Source organism: Terrapene carolina, unplaced genomic scaffold, assembly GCF_002925995.2.
Source record: "Terrapene carolina triunguis isolate 2854851 unplaced genomic scaffold, T_m_triunguis-2.0 Scaffold210, whole genome shotgun sequence".
Classification (NCBI taxonomy): domain Eukaryota; kingdom Metazoa; phylum Chordata; order Testudines; family Emydidae; genus Terrapene; species Terrapene triunguis.
In genome coordinates this window covers 19,548,838-19,573,803 of record NW_020664561.1, presented here as the reverse complement: position 1 = coordinate 19,573,803, position 24,966 = coordinate 19,548,838, and the positions used below count along the sequence as shown (strand labels likewise).

General features: G+C 38.4%; 1 protein-coding gene across 2 annotated transcripts in view; it reads left to right on the top strand.

The window, feature by feature from the left end:
* Nucleotides 1-24,966, top strand: part of LOC112118229 (BMP/retinoic acid-inducible neural-specific protein 3) — a 299,851-nt gene that overhangs the window by 215,341 nt on the left and 59,544 nt on the right. For both annotated transcript variants that reach the window (XM_024216458.2, XM_024216460.2), the window contains one exon: nt 21,695-21,917. In XM_024216458.2, coding sequence (XP_024072226.1) covers nt 21,695-21,917 — 223 coding nt within the window. The remainder of the gene's footprint in view (nt 1-21,694; nt 21,918-24,966) is intronic.

The window sequence follows — 24,966 nt, the reverse complement described above, 5'->3', positions numbered from 1 at the left end:
GCCCATCAATGCTTGCAGACTATTGCTGGACAGTGACAAGAGATGCTCCATTTAATGAATACAAGAGACAAGCCAAGAAGCACCGAGTAGACACTGCATAGGACTAAACTATGTACATGATAGATTTTTGCCTTTTGTTTCCTAATAAACTTTATTTCTATAACCCTTTTGCTGATTTTTAAAGTGTTACATAAACAGGACAGGTGAAATATTATCATGTAAAGCAACCATAAACACATGAAAAGACCTAGGTTTACAATTTATGATTAAAACTCTACTAACTACACAATATACATAGACATAAAATGTAAAAACTTAAATATCTTAGAAACAGTAGCCAATCAGTTGTTTTAATTGTCATATTTGAATTCAGCATATCAAAATACATAATAAATAGCACATTTTATCTCTGAAGCAGACGACTTCTCAAAAATTGTAGACCAGTGTTATTTATCAGGTGTCTATTTTAATAAATAATGCCAATGAGAATTACTGAACATCAATGGGCAGTATCCATCTTAAAATACATGTGGTATTCTGGGGGTATGGGGGGGGCAGCCCCTTACACCAGGCCTGAGGAATACTGGATAGAAAGACAGCTAAAACTTAGCTTCTGCTCTACTCCGTGGAGTTTATTGGTATTACTAGAGAGATGAAGACAGCTTGTTTAAATGAGATCCCTGAGTCACACACAGTTAAGTTTCACAGCAGCAATAACAGCCTTGGGCAGTCCACCATGAAGGAGAAGATCATTTCCCTAAACAACATGGATGCTTGGAAAGATCTTTGTGCCCCATTGGAGCCTTGATAACTGAGTATAAAACCTGTTTTTCTATGGGCTGAGCAATACACAATTCAAAAATACCCAGAGCTGAATAGCACCTTCCCTCCCATCAGATGCAATCAGTGCCATCTCTGAGCTAAGGGAGAGCTTGGCTGAAGTCTGAAAGTAGATGAAGAGCAATTCACTGACGCTACATCCAGGAAATATCGAGTGAGGGGAGAGGGATGTCATTTTGAACAACTCAACAACTCTATAACCCTTATATCACCACCCGTCATTGAGGGAATCTGGACAGAGATTATTAAAAGAGTCTACGCTTTAGTATTCACCTGGACTTTTCACCACTTATGTATAGTCAAAGCAATGGCTGCAAATATACCCCTTTTTAATCAATATCTGGAAAGCGGGCTACTCCATCCCCATCAAATTTAGACTTAGCCACAAATCTAGCCTTATAGTTTTCAGTATCTCGGAAAGAGATTACTAAACATATCAATAGGACAAGAAAAAAGTAAAACCCACTCACAGTGTGCTCTCAGTGTGCAGTGAGCATAATCTCAAGGGAAAAAATCGCTAATACTGAAGCCCTACATTTATAAAATATTGGCAATTCAACTATATTTAAAAATATGGTATTGATCTGCATGTCAGTTTAACATTAACACAGCATGTTGGTAATTATTACTAGATTTATTCCTTAAACAATATGAAAGTAGATAAATTATTAATAGGAATTCCATTAAACCATTTCCCTTGACCCCTCACACACCCTTATCTCTTGAATTTATTTCAATAAATGTGGACAATATAGTGGATATGAGTGTCTAAATCCCTTAGGCAAGCTTTGAAAATCTCTGCCTTACATTTTTAGAATATTTTGTATAAAGACATACACTGAAAGCAAGGACAACATAGGTGAAAAATGTTGTCCGGCACTTGATACTGGGGGGGGAGGGAGGGAGGGAAGGGGAGGGAGTGACAATGTTTGACAGAAGATAGTGGAGTTTCTATGGGGAATGACAAAATCTGTATAAATCATATTACTTTTTGAAAAGCCCTTCCAACAGAAATTTCACTTAGTGTCAACTTTCTATTGAAACTGATAATTATGAGACATTATGAATGCTTTGGATATTCTGAAACATAGGAGATATTATTTAATACATGTTAATAGCATATTTCAGGAAAAACTGTCAAAAATGAAGAGGCCATTTTAAACAGTTCACATTTAATTTCTCTGCAGCAAATAAGGGAAATTCCTGTAGTCCTTCCTCAGGCCAACATCCCATTTTAATGGATTTGAGGGCATAAGGTGGTGCAGAGGCCTTTTGTTTTCTTCTCCTAATGAGCCTAGACTCTAAAAGGACAAGACAGTGATGATGGGAGGGGAAATGACTTGTCCAAGGTCATACAGCATATCATTATTGAATTAAAGACTAGAACGTAGGCTCCTTTCAGTCACAGCCCAATGCACTACCCCTGTGCTGGTTTTCTGTACACAAAACGGATTTCATCCAGTGTTATTTATGTAACTCAAATCCAGGTAAACATGAGTATGTGAGTTTACGAGTTTTCTAACTCTCCTGCTTTCCACTCCTCTTTAGTTTAAATATATAACAAATGTGTCATCAAACAGAGAAACTCTGCCTCGGATAACAGATCTGTAATTGCTGTTGAGTTCAACAGGGGTCACGCACATGTATCCATGGCCGGAATTCATCCTAAAGAATAAGACTGCAAACATTCTCTTTAAGACTACTTGTCTGCTGTCAGTGTTCTCTCTCCTTTGTCTGTTTCAGATAAAACAATTGAAGGGTAGATTTGTAGATTTTCAAAGGCATAAAATACCAGTTCAGTGCCTAACTACCATTTGTGCCTTTGAAAATCTCCTATGGCTCTCTAGTACTAATGAATAAACAAAAAAAAAAAACAAGAAAACCCCCCTCAAAATGGTTCTCTTAGCTCCACTGCTCCCTAAGAAAAGTAGAGAGCTTATAAAATTTTCTCCTAGATAGAATTTTAAGGCCTGATTTACCAAAATGTATATGTCAGAATTTAAGTACAGTTGAAAGTCAAATTTGTAGATACATACTGCAGTGGCACATGCATATAGCCAGTTATTGTGTTAAATGCACACCAAATTAGGTGAGCAATTAGTATACACATTATTGGAAAAAATCAGTTATCTTCTGCCAGATAGGCACCTCTGAACTATGGATGATTTTTCCAGGAACAATTCATAGCTAGCAGCAATTTCTCCCTAGGACAGTGATGATTAATAAAGATATGGTAGGCTAACAAAATTCAAATCTGAAATGTCCCAGTCATTGTTATGTGTAGATTTAATTTAACACACTCTTTTCTGACATCTTACAAGAACTCAAATCCCATTTTGGGCAATGAACATTTCCAGTAGCATATTACTTTTCTCACAATGTCCTTGGCTGGCTTTATCATTGTAGTTTCCCTCCAGAAACTCAAAACACAGTTAGTTCTTTGAGTTTCATGTAACCTCTTAATATTAGAAAACATACTGTGTTTTCACCCAAAGAACTGACAGCTATTTTGAATTGTTTACTCTAAGCCATCTGCTTATTCCTTATCATATCTTATACACACAGCCATATTTTCTGGCCTTCAGACTTTGCTACCACCCTTGCAAGATGAGCAGCTGTTTTCTTATCAAAAATTCATGCTGAAACTTTTCATCCTAAATTCTTAGTACATTTCATTAGTGTCTCAAGGACCTTGGCTGAATTCATGTTTAAGCATGATCCTCCATGAGAAGAATATTCTAAGAAGCTGTATTTTAACAGTGGCATAAAGAGAGTGCTTTTGGTCAAAACGAATCCATGTTTCATTTACCCCATTTTTATGTACAATAAATTGTGCCTATTTTGACATATAGAATGCCTCTGAAATTATGCCAGCTACAAATGGGTTTAAAAATTGTGTAACTTTTCCAGTATCACCTGTACTTATAACAACATTCAGGAAAGCACTTAAGCAAACACATAATTTTCAGCACAGAACCTATCCCATTGACACCCATGTGCTCAAGGACTCCATCCAATATCCACGGAAAGACATCAAGTTCTGCTGAGTCAGTCCCCAGAGCTTCGATGGACTGGGATTATAATAAGCATACTCATCTTACTGTGTGACTGTCAAACCAGCATGATGAATACTATTTGTGAAGACGACATTGTTAACAGTACATTACTATTTTAAAAGGCTTTTTGGATTCTCTTAAGCAAGAATAAAAAATATCTCATGTAAAGAAGAAGGCTTGTAAGTATTCTGCTATATCAGCTACTAGATCTGTAGAAAAAACCCTTTCCAGAGGAAGTCTTTGTGAGGGCATACAAGGGTCAGGTCATGACCCACTTAATGCCCTAAAATCCAGGGAAACCCCTGCAGATCATGGAATCATAGAATATTAGGGTTGGAAGAAACCTCAGGAGGTCATCTAGTCCAATCCCCTGCTCAAAGCAGGGCAAACACCAACTAAATCATCCCAGCCAGGGCTTTCTCAAGCTGGACCATAAAAACCTCTAAGGATGGAGATTCCACCACCTCCTTAGGTAATCCATTCCAGTGCTTCACCACCCTCCTAGTGAAATAGTGTTTCCTAATCTCCAACCTAGACCTCCCCCACTGCAACTTGAGACCATTACTCCTTGTTCTGTCATCTGCCACCACTGAGAAGAGCCTAGCTCCATCCTCTTTGGAAACCCGCTTCAGGTAGTTGAAGGCTACTATCAAATCCTCCCTCACTCTTCTCTTCTCCAGATACCAGGAGAATGGTAAACGGCCATACCCTCTGCATTATTCCCTGGCCCACATTCCCTGAGCCCACATTATTCCCTGAGCCCACATTCCCTGAGCAATCTGCTCACTGCTGCACCCTCTTCCACATCACCTCATTCAATGGGCAGACATCGCAGCGTAAGAGTTAATACGACAATTAGCATCAATACCTTTTGCCCAGATTTCTGACAAATGTGTGATTTCATCATGAGGTCAGATTGCATAGTGCACCACCATTGTCCGCAAACAAACACCTACAGAATCCCAGTAGTAATTTGATTACATGCATGGGCTTTTGCCATCTTAGAGGGAAGAAATGATGATGTTTCTTTAGGATTCTCCACTCTTTCCTTCCATGTTCATTGCCCAGTTTTGGCTGGTATTTGTACCTATTGGATTTCCTCCCCACCTCAAACCATAATGGATGATTTCATTTATAGCAGGTAAGTACCAGTAAGTTGACACCTACCTGCACGTTGTCTGGAGAGGTGAGACGAAAAGACCTGAGCACGGGAGAGAAGGGCAGGATCCTGTACTTCCTTTGCTTTAATCCTGCCCTAGAGGTCTGCTGAGTGTCTTTGAAAAGCCAGCCACTTCACTGACCTGCCTAAATGGGAGCAGAGCTTTTTTTGAACATTTAGTCCCAATATTAGATGCTGAGCCCTTTGAAAGCCTAAACCCATGATCACGGAGGCAGGAGCTATCTTTCTATATTTGTATAGTACTTAGTGGAATAAATATCCTTATCAAGATGTCTTTTATTAATAACAATAACTTAAGATAGATTTGAGTGGTGCCCAAGCAGAAAATTTTCTATAGTACCACAGAACTGTACAATACCTAGCAACATCCCATATAAATTGCTTCAAACCACTGAGAACTTACATGAAAAAAAGTGTTATCAAAAGATAGTAACAATTTTCCACAAAATTCACAGAAATAAAAGAAACATAGTGATACTTCTTCTTAGCGTATGTGCAACCTGCGTCAGGTGGCACATGACCAGGATTCATTACTGAATCTGGTCCGCTGATTGGATTGTTAGCTTCCCTGGCCCAGGACCGGTACTGACAGGGACCATGACATGAATGCTGATGCATGTGGGCTGCTCAGTGGCATTTAAGTGTGGTTGCTATGATAGCAAGGAATTAGATGAAATGACTCATGAGCTCCCTTCCAGTCCTAGCTTCTTAAAAGAAAATTACATTGACTATTGTAAATTAATTGTTGACACTGCACTGCATGTTTTAAAATAATAATAATAATAAAAAGGAGAACTGTTAAAAAACAAATATGAAGATGTGGATGGCAGGATTATTAAGACTATTTATGAAAATTGTGACATCTCATCAAATATATGCCATTTTCATAATCATGTTTTAAGTTATAAATAACTTCTGAAAACCTGAAAGTAAAAATCTTTTTCCATCCTGATATTTGATTTTCATCCTGTGCACATACACGGAATGCTTACTCCTTATTTATTTTTTCTTTCCTTGAACGGGAGGCTGTTGGTGTTGAAATTCCCCCATAAGAAATAAATGTCATTTGGTGTGTTTGTTTTGAAAAGGAGGTGGCGGGAAAAGAAAGGGGAAGAAGCATACAAAGAATTATAGAGACTTAGCTAAGAGATCAAATGTTAAGAACACATTTTTGAATGCTATCCTTTTCTGTTTCTATGCGTTCATTAGAAATATAGAAAAGTTATATTTTACTGTTTATAAAAGATATCACAAGTCATATTTTCAAAGCCACTTTGAAAAAGGCCACTGCAAAACGTTTCCCATGCAAACATGTTATAACTCTCAAGATACTGTAGACAGAAGTACCACATGTGCATAGACTTTGGATAGATATCTTACTACTCAGCTTGGGCTCAAGTGATCAGGCCAAGCCAGTCCTGAAACATGCTTAAATGAGCATGTGGTGAGTAGTCCCACTGAATTAATTGAGATGATGTGTGTGCTACATGTTAAGCATTTGCTTAAATGGAGCAGGGCCACAGTATCTTACAGGTATTAGCCCATTAAAGCATGTATTGTTTGTCCTCACAAATTTGTGGTTATGCACAAATTTAGAGGCCAGACTGTGGCCTTTTGGTAAATTTGGCCCTTTATAACTTAGGCCAGGTCTACACTAACACCCCAATTCGATCTAAGGTACGCAACTTCAGCTACGTGAATAACGTAGCTGAAGTCGACATACCTTAGTTCGAATTTACCGCGGTTCAGACGCGGTCCACACACGGCAGGCAGGCTCCCCCGTCGACTCCGCGGTACTCCTCTCGCTGAGGTGGAGTACCGCAGTCGACGGCGAGCACTTCCTGGTTCGAATTATCGCGTCCACACCAGACGCGATAAATCGAACCCGGAAGTTCGATTGCCAGCCGTCGAACTACCGCGGTAGTGTAGACAAGCCCTTAGAAAGTTGAACCTTTGAAAACTTCTATTGGCGTGAACAAAACTGGGAATGAAACTAAAGACAATTCTGTGGACAAGAATTTCCCTGAAAGAGCGTGCAAACACTTCAGGGGCAAACACACAACTTTAAAGTTTGCTCTCCGCAAATATTCTTACATTACACTTGAAAATGTGCTTGGCACAGATGTTTGTGAAAGGAAAACTCAGCATCTGCAGAAAGCAAAACAAAAGGGGCATGAACATTGCTAAAATCAACTGATTTTAAAATTTGAATAAATCTTTGCTGAAAATGTTGTTCATTATGAGCCCAGCCTCCATCATACTGTGATTGAAATGTATTATTACAGCTGCATTGCTTTTTATGTTATTTCTTTAAGTCCCTTGAGTCAGTGGATTTAGGCTACATAAAGAATATCTGAAAGAGTTCATAATTCCTTAATAACTGCTGGATTTCCTGTTGCTGAACAGTGATGCGTTTTGTAAATAGTGATACATAATCATCAAAAGAAATGAAAACATTGAAAGATTTATCTGAAATGGAGGGCTAGATCCTTGGTTGATGTAAATCAGCATAACTCCCCTGAATTCAATGAAGCTATCCTGATTTACACCAACCAACGATCTACCCTGACATTATATTTTTTTTTCAAATCTTCATGTAGATTGAATTATTAACACTCTCTTCCTGAAATCATCTTGTCTAAAAGAATGGGATTTAAAGGACAAAAGGAAATTCATTAAGAGACTCTACTAGAAGGGACAATCCACTTATTATGGAATTAAATGTCAGTAAAGTTAAAGTTCATGTATCTTTCATTTTTGTGGACAGTGTTTGCATCTTGAACAATCTCACTTCATGAACAATCCACATAAATCAAAGGAAGAAAATAGCCCTGATGTGTCTGGTCCTATTTTTCAGAGGACGATTTAGGGAATTATCTATTAATAGTATGGTGAACTTGTCTACTGTATTTTGGGAACAACAAAATTCCGCACTATTTTCAGACACCATCTTGGATGTGCTGTTTCACCTAACACAAACATAAAAGCTTTCAGGGGTTGATTCTCTAAAGCTCTAGTGGTAGTTAGGTGCTGAGCACTCACTGAAAGTCAATGAAGTTTAGACACCTAATTGACATTTGTGACTTTGAAAATCTCTCCTTAAATCCTCTTGTCAATTACAGAAGCCTGAAAATGAACCTTAATGTATACTTCCAAACAACGTGGTTCACAAAATCATAGTATAATATTTTAAAGCACGTATTTCTACAGTCTTGTAGAGATTTGTCATTAAGCCAGTTACAATGATAAAGTAGTTGCTAAAATCAGAGTAATAATAAGTGAGTGCTATAATTTGTAAAAATCAAATATAGGATCAGCCTTGTTGGTGACCACCAGGAAAGCAGGTGACTCACTCTCTCAATTTGAGAGAAAGGTGTTTTGTTGTTGACTCTTATCACAACAAAGGAGGTTCTGGGGGAAATGGTAAAATAACAACATGGAGGAAGCTTATGTTTAGTGGAGTGAGATTTGTGCTAAGGCTCACTTTCAATAGGCAAATCCCTGCTTTTTCTATCCCTCATCTCTGTAGTATCTCAGCTTCTTCCAGTAGTGCATTTTCAATATGACTGACATCACCTGTTGTTCTCCCATCCTCTCCATTAAGCAAGCACTTTTAAGTGTGATTACTATGTGAGATGTTTGTTGATGGATGACTCTAGTGAAGTTTCAGCAAGGTTAAATTTGGTCCATAATGTTTAGCTATAACCACTCTTCTATTTAGTTGAAAAATCCAGTACAATTTTGTTTTTCTTTTACTTAAAGACTACCCTCACCCCCAATAAGCCATTGATATTTGCTATTTCCTTGGGTGTAGTTTACTCTGAAAATTATCTCTGTAAAAATGGGTACCAGGGGATTCCATTTGTATTGCCTCAATAGCTCCAAATCAAATTAGCTCAGTTTATATTTTCTTTTGTTTTCCCCCCAGCTGCCAACCGTTCAGAGTCTACCTGCAGTGTGGACACCAGCTTAGATTTGTTCTTTCTCCCATATCATCACAGGTGATAAGAGACCCTACATTCCAAATTATGCCCTCAGTAGCTCACATGCAGCCTCATTCTCTTTAATTTGTAGCAGTAATGCTTAACATATTTCCAGATTACCTTTAGCTAACAACTAGTTTAAAATTATCTTGATATTTTCAGTATTTCCTGTACTTCCCTTAGCAGTGGGAAAGACTATTTAGGATGATGTCTGAAGGTAACTGACAAGTTTAAGCTGTGCCATTGTACAGTATGTCCTCATTTGCACTTGTCTCATCTATTAAAAAGTACAGGGGTTGTAGAAGCATTGCTGAGGGCATAATTTAGAGACAGTGGGATTGCACAGATGTTCCTATGGGTACATTTTTATGTACATTCTATTGTGCTGATGCAAAGGAAGGAGAGCACCCAGCTTGGCTTTCAGATCACAGGCTGAGTTTGCAGGGCTAGTAGCTAGAACTAAATATATCTCCTTGTACACTGAGCAAATTTGATCTGGAAATAGTAAGACAATGCATTTGGAATCCCACAATACCCTTTGCAAAGAAACACTTTTCTCAATAGAAGTGCTTTTGTACAGTAGCTTGACGATACATTACTGGTTTTCCAAGTACTCCATTTTAACTGGGAGAGAAGATGCTGCATAAACTTAATAAATCAAACTTAAAATTAAAACTGGAGGGTGAAGGACTCCTTTAATCTATAAAGAAGACAGATTTAACTTTGTGCCATGATAGGTTATGTTATCATTGATTCAGAAGGGAGAAAGAATGTGTCTATGAAAGAGCCATGCGATCTCACAGTATATAGGAGGTGTTATCATTCACTCAGTGCCCACTGCCTCTCCTCTGACCAAAACAGACCCAATTGCTAAATCAGGATTGGAAGCCAATTGCTATGCCAAGTGAGTCTCATTCTAAATCTTAATTGAAAGACTCATTGTGAACAGTCTGAGCTGAATCACTGGCAGTAGAAGTTCCTTGTTAAACATTGTGAATAAAGACATTAGTCAATATGGTTCAATCCATTTGCCCCAGAGCTGTAGAGCAGTGGTTCTTTTAAGATGGGGCTTAGAGCTTCAGGCTCAAGAAAAAAAAAAGCTTCAAGCCTCCCGTGTTCTTAATATAATTATTGTTTACTCTATTATCTTACAAAGGTGTTAATTTGCCTCCCAGTAATTAACTTCCCCATGTGGTTGTCAGGCAATTTAATCAATAGTAAGAACAGATATACCCAGATGTCATTGCTTCTGTGACCAATATTCTCCCCTCACCCCTGTGGAGGTGTCAGTGTTTTAATAAAGTGAACAGGTGCAATGTACAGAATTTCTTCAGAGCCAATTTCTAAATTGTTCATCTCATATTCCAAAAGTGAAAGGACAGCCAATCAGACTCCGACAACATAATTGCCTCATTTTCAACCCTAAAAGCATTATGTGCCTCCTGCTAGTTTAGCACCTGGCAAATCTACTTAAAGTTATGCAAGATGTTGTTTGCTCAGATAATGCTTAAAGTATGATGACATTGTAATGAAGGAGAAGGAGAAGGTTTAATCTAGTATGAATCTACATTAGTCCTGTACATGGTGGACATAAGTAGTTTCTTTGAAAGCTGGTAACGAATCTCACTCTTGGGACGATTTTAATCCATTCTGGCAGCCTTGAACTCAATATTACAAGAGATGTCATTCTTGTCTTCTCTTTCCTCTTTATGGAGATTGTCTCTGGTGATTTGTCATTTCTTAATCATTTGTAATGTATATACAATACTTCTTCCAAGAAGAAGTCTCATTTTTGTTTTTTTCCCCCTCAGTAATTTCTCCTTCCTTTTCAAGAACTATAGTTCTGGGACAAGTCTTTCATTTGTTTGCCTTGTCTAATTTAGGCCCAAATCCCAAAATAAAGACAGCAGGAGTCAGCCCACATGGTGCTCCCCGTAGGATCACAGCCTTAGGTTTTAATTTTTTGGAAGCAGCAGTGGTTATGCTTAAGTTTCTGGTTTTTAAGTACTATGTTAGTCTGCAGCTTTAGGGAAATGATATTTATGATGATAGTAACTAGAGCTGGGCAAAAATAACAACCAAAAAACCCCCCAGAATTTATGTCCCGTGATAAATTCTGATATTTTCACATTTGTTTTCATTCCAAATTGGGACAAAAAAGTCAAGACAGATTTGTCATAGAATGAAGAGTTCTTAAAAAAAAATCTGATTTGAAAGTGTTGAAACATTTCATTTTTGATATTGCCGATCAAAATTAAACACACATTCCCAAACAACCTCCCTAGGCAATTTATTCCAGTGTTTAACCACCCTGACATTTAAGAAGTTTTTCCTAATGTCCAACCTAACCCTCCCTTGCTGTAATTTAAGCCCATTGCTTCTTGTCCTATCCTCAGAGGTTGAGAAAAACAATTTTTTCTTCCTCCTCTTTGTAACAACCTTTTACATACTTGAAAACTGTTATGTCCCCTCTCAGTCTTCTCTTTTCCAGACTAAACAAAACCAGTTTTTTCAATCTTCCCTCACAGGTCATGTTTTCTAGACCTTTAATCATTTTTGTTGCTCTTCTCTGTACTCTCGCCAATTTGTCCACATCCTTCCTGAAATGTGGTGCCCAGAACTGGACAAAATACTCCAGTTGAGGCCTAATCAGTGTGGAGTAGAGCGGAAAAATTACTTCTCGTGTCTTGCTTACAACACTCCTGCTAATACATCCCCGAATGTTCACTTTTTTGCAACAGCGTTACACTGTTGACTCATATTTAGCTTGTGGTCCAGTATGACTCCCAGATCCCATTCCGCAGTACTCCTTGTATGTGTGCAATTGATTGTTCCTTCCTAAATGGAGTACTTTGCATTTGTCCTTATTGAATTTCACCCTATTTACTTCAGACCATTTCTCCAGTTTGTCCAGATCATTTTGAATTTTAATCCTATCCTCCAAAGTACTTTCAACCCCTCCCAGCTTGGTATCGTCCGCAAACTTTATAAGCGTAATCTGTATGCCATTATCTAAATCATTGATGAAGATATTGAACAGAACTGAACACAGAACTGATCTCTGCGGGATCCCACTTGTTATATGCCCTTTCAGCATGACTGTGAACCACTGATAACTACTCTCTGGAAGATTTTCCAACCAGTTTTGCACCCACTTTATAGTGCTCCATCTAGTTGCATTTCCCTAGTTTATTTATGAGAAGGTCATGCAAGACAGTATTAAAAGCTTTACTAAAATCAAGATATGCCACGTCTACCGCTTCCCCCCATCCACAAGGCTTGTTACCCTGTCAAAGAAAGCTATCAGGTTGGTTTGACACGATTTATTTTTGACAAATCCATGCTGACTGTTACTTATTACCTTATTATCTTCTAAATGTTTGCAAATTGATTGCTTAATTATTTGCTCCATTATCTTTCCAGGTACAGAAGTTAAACTGACTGGTCTGTAATTCCCTGGGTTGTCCTTATTTCCCTTTTTATAGATGGGCACTATATTTGCCCTTTTCCAGTCTTCTGGAATCTCTCCCGTCTTCCATGACTTCTCAAAGATAATTGCTAGTGGCTCAGATATCTCCTTAGTCATCTCCTTGAGTATTCTAGGATGCATTTCATCAGGCCGTGGTGACTTGAAGACATCTAATTTGTCCAAGTAATTTTTAACGTGTTCTTTCCCTATTTTAGCCTCTTCTGATCCTACCTCATTTTCACTGGCATTCACTACATTAGACATCCAATCACCATCAACCTTCCTGGTGAAAACCGAAACAAAGAAATCATTAAGCACCTCTGCCATTTCCACATTTTCTGTTATTATCCCCCCCCCCACCATTGAGTAATGGGCCTACCCTGTCCTTGGTCTTCCTCTTGCTTCCAATGTATTTGTATAATGTTTTCTTGTTACCCTTTATGTCTCTAGCTAGTTTGATCTCATTTTGTGCCTTGGCCTTTCTAATTTTGTCCCTACATACTTGTGTTATTTGTTTATATTCATCCTTTGTAATTTGATCTAGTTTCCATTTTTTGTAGGACTCTTTTTAGATTTTTAGATCATTGAAGATTTCCTGGTTAAGCCAGAGTGGTCTCTTGCCATACTTCCTATCTTTCCTAGGCAGTGGGATAGTTTCCTCTTGTGCCCTTAATAGTGTGTCTTTGAAAAACTGCCAACTGTCTTCTATTGTTTTTCCTCTTATACTTGCTTCTCATGGGATCATACCTTCAACGCTTCAACCTCTCTGGCCACTCAGTAACAGATTTAAAGGTGGCAATTTTGCAACAGAAAAGCTTCAAAAACAGACTTCAACGAGAAACTGCTGAACTTGAATTAATATGCAAACTAGATACTATCAATTTAGGCTTAAATAGAGACTGGGAATGGCTGAGCCATTACACACATTGAATCTATTTCCCCATGTTAAGTATCCTCACACCTTCTTGTCAAACTGTCTTAAATGGGCTATCTTGATTATCACTACAAAAGTTTTTTTTCTCCTGCTGACAATAGTTCATCTTAATTAATTAGCCTCTTAGAGTTTGTAAGGCAACTCCCACCTTTTCATGTTCTCTGTATGTGTATATATATCCCTTCACTATATGTTCCATTCTATGCATCCAATGAAGTGGGCCGATGATCACTTTCACCCAAGCTGTCTTCCACTTTCAAATTCTTATCCAGTTCCTCCCTATTTGTCAAAATCCAATCTAGAACAGCCTCTCCCCTGCTAGCTGTCTCCACCTTCTGAAATAAAAAAATGTCTCCAATACATTCCAAGAACTTGTTGGATAATCTGTGCCCTGCTGTGTTATTTTCCCAACAGATGTCTGAGTAGTTGAAGTCCCCCATCACCAAGTCCTGTGCTCTGGATGATTTTGTTAGCTGTTTAAAAAAAGCCTCATCCACCTCTTCTTCCTGGTTAGGTGGTCTGTAGTAGACCCCTACCATGACATCACCCTTGATTTTATCCCTTTTGTCTTACCCAGAGACTTTCAACAAGTCTGTCTCCTATTTCCATGAGAGCACCTCATGTTACAGGTAGTGCCTTGTATACCTCAGGATTAGTCCCTAATTGGGTTTGGAGACTCTACCCTTAATAGAAGTGCTTCGTTCTCTAACATCTTCCCCTGCATCTGAGCTCTAGTCAATACAAGGGAGGGTGAAGATCTAAGTGAGCCAGTTACAGCTCCCAATTCTGCACCAATTTGACAGTTAAATCATCCTGGGGGCTACTGTAATTTATACCACCTCCATACGGTCCCAAAGAGATCCTATACTTGTGGAGGACCAGTGCACTGTACTCCACCCTACACTCCCCTCCAACTGACACTCTGATATGCACATCCCCTGACATTCTTCCTCCACTAGGGTTGGGGGAGGAACTCCCAGCAGGGCAGTTGCCCCAGCAGGCTAGCGGAGGGAGTTCCCCACTGGCCATTTCTGGCAAGAATCCAGCTATTTTGCACCCCCTGAGCAGCACAAAGTGACCAGATCATACCAGATAGTTTGATCCTATGATCTTTAACATTTATTCTAAATCCCTGCTTCATGTCCGGCCCATCCCTTTCACAGTACATGTGTTCGGTTCCTGTACTTAGACCTTAAGAGAGTAAGAACAGCGAATGATTTCATTACAGAGGGCTGAATGATTTATATAATCCCATTTAAAGTTCACCTCTGCTACCTTTTCTGTGGAAAAAAACAAAGTCATTTCAAGCCAAGGTCATACGTTTATATGGTGTTTTTTCCAATATATATTTCTTGTAATATTGCTGCTACTTCTTTAGATGAATTAATGTATATCAAACAACTAAAATTAATTGGAACATAAAAACAAATATATATATTCATTTTACTGCTTTGTTTTTCCTGGGCCCTTGGAACAGAGTGGGTCATTATTTTTTTATTATTTTTTTAATTTAAATCTCTAGAGTCTGGACAATACTGGAGCAGCATTTTATTGGACATTTACAGTATTTGGCCATTTGAAATATCAGTTCTATTGCAGATCAGTCCCTTGCACAAAATTTTGGTAGCTTTGTGGTTTGAGATTTCAATTTGATGCTTCTGTTGGTGTTTCACCAATTATAACATTTATTGCCCTGATTGTAATTAAAAGCATTATGATGGGGAAAGGAGTTCTATTATCATGGTCTTCTTGTCAGAAGAGAGTTTTAGCATGCAATGCTGTTATTTGAAGAGTAGGACACACTGTTGGGGATTTTGAAATTCTCTATCACAGCTCTTGTTCATGGACTTTGCTGAGGCCATAGTTGCCTAAGGTAGAGCCAGATTTCTTGAAGCTCAGTTCCATGCTTTAACCTCAACTTTCAGTGCTCAAAATCCTCCTTGTTCTTAAATGTGCAGCTTTAAATAGCTTTATTTAGCTTGGGTGGTATCAATTTCAGTTCTTAGTTTGTAATCACAAAATACAACAGTATTGGTAGTCTTGTTGACAGCACAGACATAAAAGGTTTAGGACTGAAATGGCCATGGAGGACGAGTGTTCCTATCAGGTTTGGGTTGAGGCATATTGGCAGGGCAGGGTTGGGGGGGGGGGGGCTGCTTTGCTGCTGCCCACATCCACCACCTCTACTGTGAATAAAGGACTGCAGTTCCCAGAGGTGTTTGTCTAAGTAATAAGGCCTACATTCACAGCAACCAAAATACTGTGGTCTAAAGGTTTCAAGGATATAAGCTGGAGCAAGTTCATTCCTAGACAATTCTGGATTTCATCCCTCTAGAGAGAAGAGAATCCCTGAAATCACATCAGTAGCTCTAAACACCTTCCCCTTTTGGTTTTTTAATTCTTCATTGGACTTGACTACTGCTCAGTTGCACACTGTGATCCTATTAATTATTTTAAACTTATTTCTAGGAATTGTCTCTCTCAGATGAACTTAAATGGGATTCACATTACAATCAGACCTAGACAAATGAAGACTAAACCAGCTGACAGATAGGGCATTCCAGAGGATCCATGGAGAATTGAACGTATCACAATTAAAACTTTTATTTTCATATAAAATTGCAAGACCCTTAGCTATTGAAAGCCAGAAATCTTGGGAGATGCATTCAAAGCTATATCTCTGGAACTAAATCACCTCAGTAACCATTCCATGAGGGAAGACAACACTCAGTTTAAGATGGAGCATGGATGCCTGGTCATGAGTGATCATTCCAGGGTAGATTCTCAGTTTGACAGACAGCAGGATAGAGAATTGAGTCAGCCTGGATAAATATGAGACTCTAGAAGCCACGGCCATCTGGGCCAGCATGTGGAATCGCAGATTTTTCAAATCTTCTGCATCTGCCAGGAATTAACTAGCAGAGGTTTTGATGTGCCTACATATAGACATGCCCTTCCTTGCTGGATAGAAGAGACAACTTTGTAAAAGTGAACTTTCTTTGATGCACTGAGCAGCAGACTGAAAGTCTTCTGGTCAGATCAGAGGGTAGGTTTATTTCTGGAGTCCCATGGTGGTGGAAGATGAGATGTAGCAGTCTGATGAAGGGGCTGTTTGATTTGACAAGAACATCTGCAATGTATCTTCTCATTTCCCATTAACAAACTGGCAACTAGAATTATATTGTGTGCTGGCATTCATGCCAAACATTACATGTTTGCAATGTCAGAGAGAAGATACTGGTTTATGTGGTGATACAGAAAACATGGCTGCTGAAATGGCCATTTGAATCAACAGAACCTTTTGCGGTGCTACATAACTGATGCATACACAATCTTCTTAATGTCCAGAGGATTGCTTGTATTTGCCATTCAGAGAGACCCCAAATTTTTGGGTAAGATGCCCCTCTGCATGGGATCTCTATTCAAGGATGAAGTCCACCATGGCCACTACCACATAGCAGGACTGAATTTGGAAATCCAGTCCTACTTGGAGATTCCTGCTGGATTGCCATGATCTCTGACATATTTCAAAGTCTGTCTTCACTGGGATCTCAATGGTTGCTGTGGTTGTCCCATGAGGAAATTGCTGAGGACCAGCTGAAGCTTGTTAACTCATTTTAAATTCAGTGAATGAATTACATTGTATGGTGCCAGAGCAGAACATCCTCTCCAAGGTGATGTTCATTGCTGAACTAATCATTCAGATAAAGAAATCTGTGCACTTCTTGCCTGTGCAAGTAGAACGTGAGTACCACCATGAATTCTATGAGCACCACCAGGGGCTGATACTAGCCAAGAGGTGAGACGCAGATGAAGTGCCAGTATCAGCATGTGGTAGAGACAGATTTTACTGACAATGTTTAAATTATAATACTGTCAATCAAGTGAAAACAAAGAATGTACATAAGTGTACATTCCATCCTTTACACACATTTTTGTACATTTTTATTCACAACTTCTCTACTTATTGAAAGTATTTTTGTTATAAAAATGTGTCAGTGTTTTGAAAAGTGACAAAACAGACCACTGAAATTGCTGTCAAGATGCTTTAACATTTTTACTTTAATGAAGTATTGTGTTGAAAAATACATTTTTCTACAGAGCTACATTTACTGTGGATTGTTGTTTACAAGCAGCTGCCCTCCAATTTCTTCTTCATTTAAAGAAAAAAATCTAACCAACCTACACCTAAAGCTTATTTATATTACTGTAGCATCTGGGAGTCCTAGACCAGGACCCCATTTCCCCAGGCACTGTAGTGGAAAATAAGATAGTCCCTGCCCCAGAAAGCTTGCAATTTAAGTACGGGACAGACAACAGGTGTGTACAGAAAGAGATGAGGGCACCCAGGGAATCAAATAGACAATCAGCATGATAGGCAGTGGTCTCAGCACACGAGAGGCTTAGCCATTGTCAATTTTTTTGCAGACAACACAGCAGAGGAGAGTTTTAAGGAAGGTTTGTAAGAGGATAATGACTTGTTCTTGCAGATAGGAGGAACTACCGGTAAACAAGCATAAGGGGCTGCATGAGAGAAAGCACAATGGTACTTACTTGAAAATGTAACAAGTGGTGATGGAGGGTGGCTTCGTGGGTCTGATCAGAAGTGGGGAGGGGTGGGAGGAGACCTTTCAATACAATTGAGGAATTGTTAAAAGTAGGAATGGCTGCCCTCCAGTTTATTTGTCATTTAAAGGGAGGGAACCCCTAACGAAACTTACACCCCAAACAAACATTTGTTTGATAAAAAATTCTGAAACTGATCAATGAACGCACCGTTTCAGTTTGTGAGAGATTGTTTCAACTCATTTTGTGGTTGTTGTTTTGCTTTTTGAAGATTGGTTGTAAGAAATAAAAATTCTGCTTAGTTTAGACTTAGGCCAAGCCTGAACAGAAGCAAGTCTTTATGGTATTGTTACATTATAACTTACAGAAAAGTGGGTTGTTGCTGTAAAATGAAACTATTCCAGATTGGATATCAGTGCTACTAAGAATATAATATTAAAACACAAAATGTAAGTTAATGAAGGGCCAGATCCCCAGCTGCACTCATTTATACCACCTGAGGATCTAGCCAAAACTTTTTTTCAGTTTTCTGTTGTTTTTTTTGGTAAAGCATGAACCACTACCACTACCACCATATTAAACTATCATATTGTACCTACCTATTGTGTTTTACATACTCTCTCTCTCTCTCTCTCACACACACACACACACTCAAATTTCTTCCCGGCACCTTCTGATTTTTGCACATCCCCTCTGTGGCCCCCTCAAAGTCACAGGACCTCCCTGTCAACTTCTTCCTAGGACTATCCAAGATGGTCTAGGAGGAGGAAGCTGGACAGGGAAGTGGGAGGTACTCTGGAACTGTGGTGTCTATTTCATTTCCCTTGTCTGCTCATGTCTCTAGGTAGAGTTCCTCTGGGTAGTGTCCATTGACTCCTCGGATGCCTCTGAGAAGTGGTTGGTGTTATCCAGGGTTCTCTGTTTGGTTTATCCTGATTTTCAACCTCTAACCTCACTCCCAGTCCTGTTTTCTCCTTTGTTTTCCCTAGCAATCAGTTGTAGCCTGGATTCCTCCCCCTTAATTGAGGGGATGGTTCTTTAGTTATGGGAGGGTCTAGATTTTCCTGTCTCAATACTACAAATAGTATGTATATTAATTTCAGTTCTAATACAGATCCAAGAAGAATGAAGCTTTAGTCTTTTTTCCAGGGAACACTGAGATAAATCCACACTTAAATAAATGGGAAAGGACAGGTTAAGGACCTGGGGAAAATGTGACTCTATGGTACCAGGTGCTGAAATACCTAAACATGAGTTCAGCATCTCACTTTGTTTCTCAGTGGCACTCTTCCCTCTACCTCCATTCATGTTTTATTATATGGGCCTGACCCTACCCTGGCTGCAGGACATGAGATTGTTCCCCTTACATGGGATTGTGAGGGGCCAAGATTCTTGATCCCAACTCAATTACATCCTTGGCCAGTGGGGATGCATGACAAAGGACATTACTCTGGAATTATACATTAGCTTATACTCTACTGTCATGTTCTACATATCTCTAGGCATTTGTATGGCCACCTAATGCTGTAGTGTGGTATATTGTGTATACTCTAATGGTTCAAGATGTGCAACTGTCCTCATATCTGAAACAGATGATTTTGGGGTGAGGAGATAAGGCACTGTGTAACCATATTACTTTTATCACTTACCTCTCACATACAATACAGGGCTCTTTAACATGATAGTAGAGGATACAGCAACAGTGCAGGGCAGTGATCATTAAGTAAGCAAATGTGTTTTCATATTGGAAATGGTATTGAATTTTGCAGTTTTGTATTGCAAGTTGAGCATAGAACTTTCTTGTTATTTGTAAACAAATTGTAGAACACATTGCTATTGTGCAAAGGACTGCAAATAGACAATGTTTCTTATAGAAGTGATCATAGCAATGTGAAAACTTAAAAGAAATTATGATGATGTCTTCTCTATTTTTCAGCAGTAAGAAACTAAGCTTAAGTAGAAATCCATTACTAGTAAGTATTTGTAAGGCAAATTATAGTTCTGTGGTTAAGGCGTAGGACTGGTAGACAGGAGAACTAACTTCTGGGCCAGATACTTATCTGGTGGAATCACCATAGTTCCATGGAAGTCAGAGGGGTGATGCTGATTTACACTAGCTGAGGATCAGGGCCTCTGTTCTTTAGTTCTGCCAAAGGGAACATTTTAAAGCAATGCATAGTTAAACTTATTTGCCTGTCACTTGTTTTCCATAATTTATCTTTTTGTGTTCTCTTAACTTATGAAAATGATGTGTTTGCATAAGAAAATCCAATACTGAAAATGTAGTATTCTTAAACCTACATCATGCCAAAATGTTGATGGCCGTTTCCATGCCCTAGATTGTGATCCTATAACTAGAGCTGGTTTGGATTTCTCTCTCTTCTCTCCATCACCCCATGCCACCCCAAAACAAAGTTTGGTAAACTAAACAAGCCAAAAAATGCAAGAATTTTCAGGTTTTATATCCCGAAATTGATTTTTATTTAGCTAAAAACCTGTATAAGCAAGACCAGATATTCTCTTCAAAACCAAGTCATTTTCTGTCAAAAAATAGGATGGACATTTTTTACACCAGATGTGGTTGTAACTAAGGTCCCAGCCCTGCAAGCTACTCCATGAAGATAGACCACTCTACTCATGCAGACCCATTGCAGTCGCGGGGGTTCTGTTCTAGAGCTGGCATCTACCCAATTTGGTAGGATTAAGGAGTTATGGTGGGATAATTATGACTTCGGTGTAGGACCAATCTGACAAAACACGGATTGTCAAACAGGAGTGGGAAGATGAGGGAACTAGACACCAATATGTGGAATCTAATATGTGGAGGGGAAGCACAAAGTTACATAAAAGTACAGTATTTAAGATGTTTTCTACCATTAAAGCCCCTTTTTAAAAAGGAAATAAAGGGATGGTCTAAATTCAAGAAATAAGCATCTGGGTCACACTACTCATGTGAATAATCCCATTGATTTATTATCTAAGGTACTTGTATGGCCTGCATTATTATAATGTCCGAGTACCTCTCAGTCTTCAATGTATTTATCCTTGTGAAGTATGAAAATCCTGTTCTCCCCATTTTACAGAAGGGGGACTGAAGTTAAGAGACCAAAGGTCAGGTTTTTAAAAGGGTGTTTAAAGATGCAGATGATCACCCAGTGGGATTTTCAAAAGGTGCTTTTCAACTAGGCACCTATTGCCTCTTTGACCGCCTAAATACCTTTAAAGATCTGGCCCTAAGTGACTTGCCCAAGGTGACACAGAAAGTCTGTGGTGAAACAAGGATTTGAACCCAAATATTGCATACCTAAGACTAGTGCCTTAATCACTGAACCATCTATTTCTATTCCTTGTCTGAGTAAAACTGTGTGCACTGAAATGTTTGCAAAACCAGGTCCTTTATTTGGATATAAGAGAGCCTGATTCTTATACACTAAGGCATCTTTTTGTTACCAAAGTGGAGAATAAGGCTAATGTGTATTTATTCTTAATCTAAGTTACTATTTATGTAATTTTCTGTTATTGTATCATTGTCATCTAGTCGTCATTGGTAATGCAATTATGTTTTATTGTAAAATGATACATTTTGCAGCAAAATATAACTTAAATTGTGTCCAAAAATAACCATAGATACGTAATTACAAAACATTGAATCTTGCCATTTTTCAGATGAATTCAAGTTCTTTATGAAAAGGCTGCCCATGAACTATTTCCTCAACACGTCTACCATAATGCATTTGTGGACAATGGATTCTAATTTTCAGCGTCGCTATGAGCAACTGGAAAACAGCATGAAACAACTTTTCCTTAAGGCACAGAAAATTGTACACAAGCTCTTTAGCCTAAGTAAGAGGTGCCATAAACAGCCACTCATCAGCTTGCCAAGACAGAGGTAAGAAATGCTGTGAAAACCTGACACACTCAGGACATTGTTTTGAGACTGAAGCCTGCTTAAAAGTACAGGTATGATAATAAATATAGTATGCACCCTTTATAACCATAACAGCAAGACAATGCTATTGAGTCTTCTAACTTTAATATTGTTCTGGTCAAACCTTCCCAAAGATGATGCCACAATGAGAAAAGTAAAATGCAAACTACAACTGAATATCCTTGTGTATTACTGGAATCAACAAATCAAAGTAACATTTCCCCTCCCCCCCAAACACACACACATCCCCACTGAGGTCAAATTCATCCCTCATTTAATCCATTAACTTCAGCAGAGTTATATCTACTCTATGCCTCCTATGTAATGCTTGAGGAAGTCAATGGAAGGATTTTCATGGACTTCAACAGGTATTTGATCAGGCCTTTATACCAGGTCTTACACAGGAGCAACCTATAATCTAGTAGAGAACAAAAAAAATAATGCAATGAAGTTACACCAGTAGAAGATTTGGCCTACTCTACTAAAGGGCAGTAGTGGACCTAAAATGAGCAGATTGTATTATTATAAAAATATAGATTAAAGATTAGAGTTTGATTTCTCTTGTAGGAAGCTAGGAGGAATGTCCTAAAATTTTAGTATAATTAATGAGCTCTTTCTGTCAGAAAGTATTTCTATAGGGATTTCAATATGCAACATATAAGAAATCTTTGTGCCACAGTTGGAAAAGATAACTATAGATATTTATTGTAACACTTCCTTGTGGAAAAAAACAAAACAAAACAAAACACAAGCCTCTTTCCTTGTCCTCCTACAGCTGGTTTCCTAACATTTTGCTAAGTTTTTAAAACTATACCTCAGTTGGAAAAAAAAGAAAAAGAAAAAATGTTAATTGAAATTGATTGTGTCCTCCCCCTTGCTCCCCAGCTCTTGATTGAAGCAAAGAATCAAGCCATTTAAAGTAATTCCATCTCATGATTTTATAGTCTTCAAACCCAAACAACTTTACATATTTTCCCCAACATTGTTAACAGAAATAATTAATTGACTCCTGAGCTATAGAAACCACTTTCTCACAATTTATAGTCTACAATCAACAAATAGAACAGATTAGAATGAGACAAAACTAACAATCCTCATACCTTTGTGCCCTGCCACAGTTTTAGCATACTTGGGGGGAGGGGGAGAGGGAAATCCCATTTTCATTTTATTTCTCTCAGTGTCAATTCCTTTCCAATTCTAGATGTTGTTCTTAGATTTTAAGGTCAATTTAATAAAAAAAAAATTATTATTTCAATTTCTGATTTAATGATGCAGTAGTTAGAATCACACCAAGATCAACCGTACAAGTCAATGGTAAGTTTTTATAGGCTGTTTAGATGTGATTTATTCTGACATTTAAAATTCCTCTAAGTGAGTAAGGAAGTGTGCTATGTATCAATGAAGGGGATTTTTTCAGGCTGTCTATTTTCAGCAGCAGCAGAACTTTTTGGAATAAATAGTGAGAATCAAATAGTAATATAGGAATTGCCAGATTGGATCAGACCTGATGTCCATCTGGTACATCATTCTGTGGCCAGCCCCAAATGCTTCAGAGGAAGGTATAAGAACCATGCGGTAGGCAGGTGTGGGATAATTTACTCCCCCACCCCCAATGCTCCATCTTGGGTTCCACTTCTTGAGATAAAGTGGCAGAATAAAGTTTGTTTTCTGCATACCAGTTGTGTCACCTTCTTTTAGTAAACTATTTCAGAGGAGCAAACAACTTACCTAGTTATACAGAATTAGAAAAGTTAAGATAAAAGTATGAGTGTATATCCAGGATCCTGTCTTCGCTGCACACCTAAAACTTCATTTCAATGAGACATTTGGGTGTACAAGGACTATTGACTAGAGTCCAATATGTTTAACACACCCACGAAAAATGCTTTTGTGGATCTGACACTAAACAAGTTGTACTGAAATTATTTATGTACTTATAAGTAAATGAATTGCTAGAGGCATCCTGTGTCATTCCTTTATTTATCACCACTTTTCTTGGCTACTACTAATTATATAACTAAGTGTACTTTATTCTAAGAGGGTTGTGGAGAAGGGTTTGCAGGGCTGTGGGGTCTTTCCCCTCCCAGTCATATCATAAGCATCCTTTGCAAGAGGATTTTCATCTGCTGAGGCATATAGTGAGACTTTATGTTGAGTATGAAAACAATTTGGATTTACTTTTGTATGTATGTAAGCCTTTGCAACATGGACATTATCCAAAACACTCCCAAGCATGAAAAGAAAAAGTTACAATTTGAAAGAAAATGTCTTAATTTTCTGTGAAATGATGTCACAGAGTGTTATGCATGGGCTTCAGGGCCTGCTATGTCAAATGGGTCAAGGATGGTCAATAAAATCTTCTCAGTGAGCTGCTTTGATACATTAACAGTTACATCTGCCTTAAGAATTGTGTGACATCATACACTCATTCACTGTGTTTTCTTTGCTTGACCAGCCTATATTGTCTGCATTAGTTGGAATTCCACTAGGTGGCCAGCTCTTGCTACAGTTGATATCACAGAAAGATACAGCAATGCTGCAGATGGCAAAATATGTTGTCTCAAAAGACTGGCTGTTGTGGGCAGAGAGCTTCTGTATGAGGATAATCATGTGTAAAGAAGGATTGTGAATTGAGAAAGATATTAAAGTGACATATGTATAGAAGCTTTTGACTCTATGATATTTATTCGGCTGCAAGGGGTGAGACCGACAGAGTTACTTCATCTTATTAGGTGTAGCTGCATCTTTTGCAAATAAGGTGAAATGTACAGAGGGGCATCAACTGGAGCACAGGTTCTAAACCTCCTTAAATTTTAGGAACTGTTCCAAACGTTACTGTTCTGGATGATCACTATGGGCTATAGCTAAACCTGAAAGATGGGATTGATGCAAATTTAACTTTGTAGTAATGTGGGCTGTATTTAATGTTCTTATTTTACAAGGGAAAATGACCCATGTTCAACAGGGCCAACTTTTAAATGCTCATGATAGGTCACTGTAGTTCATATCT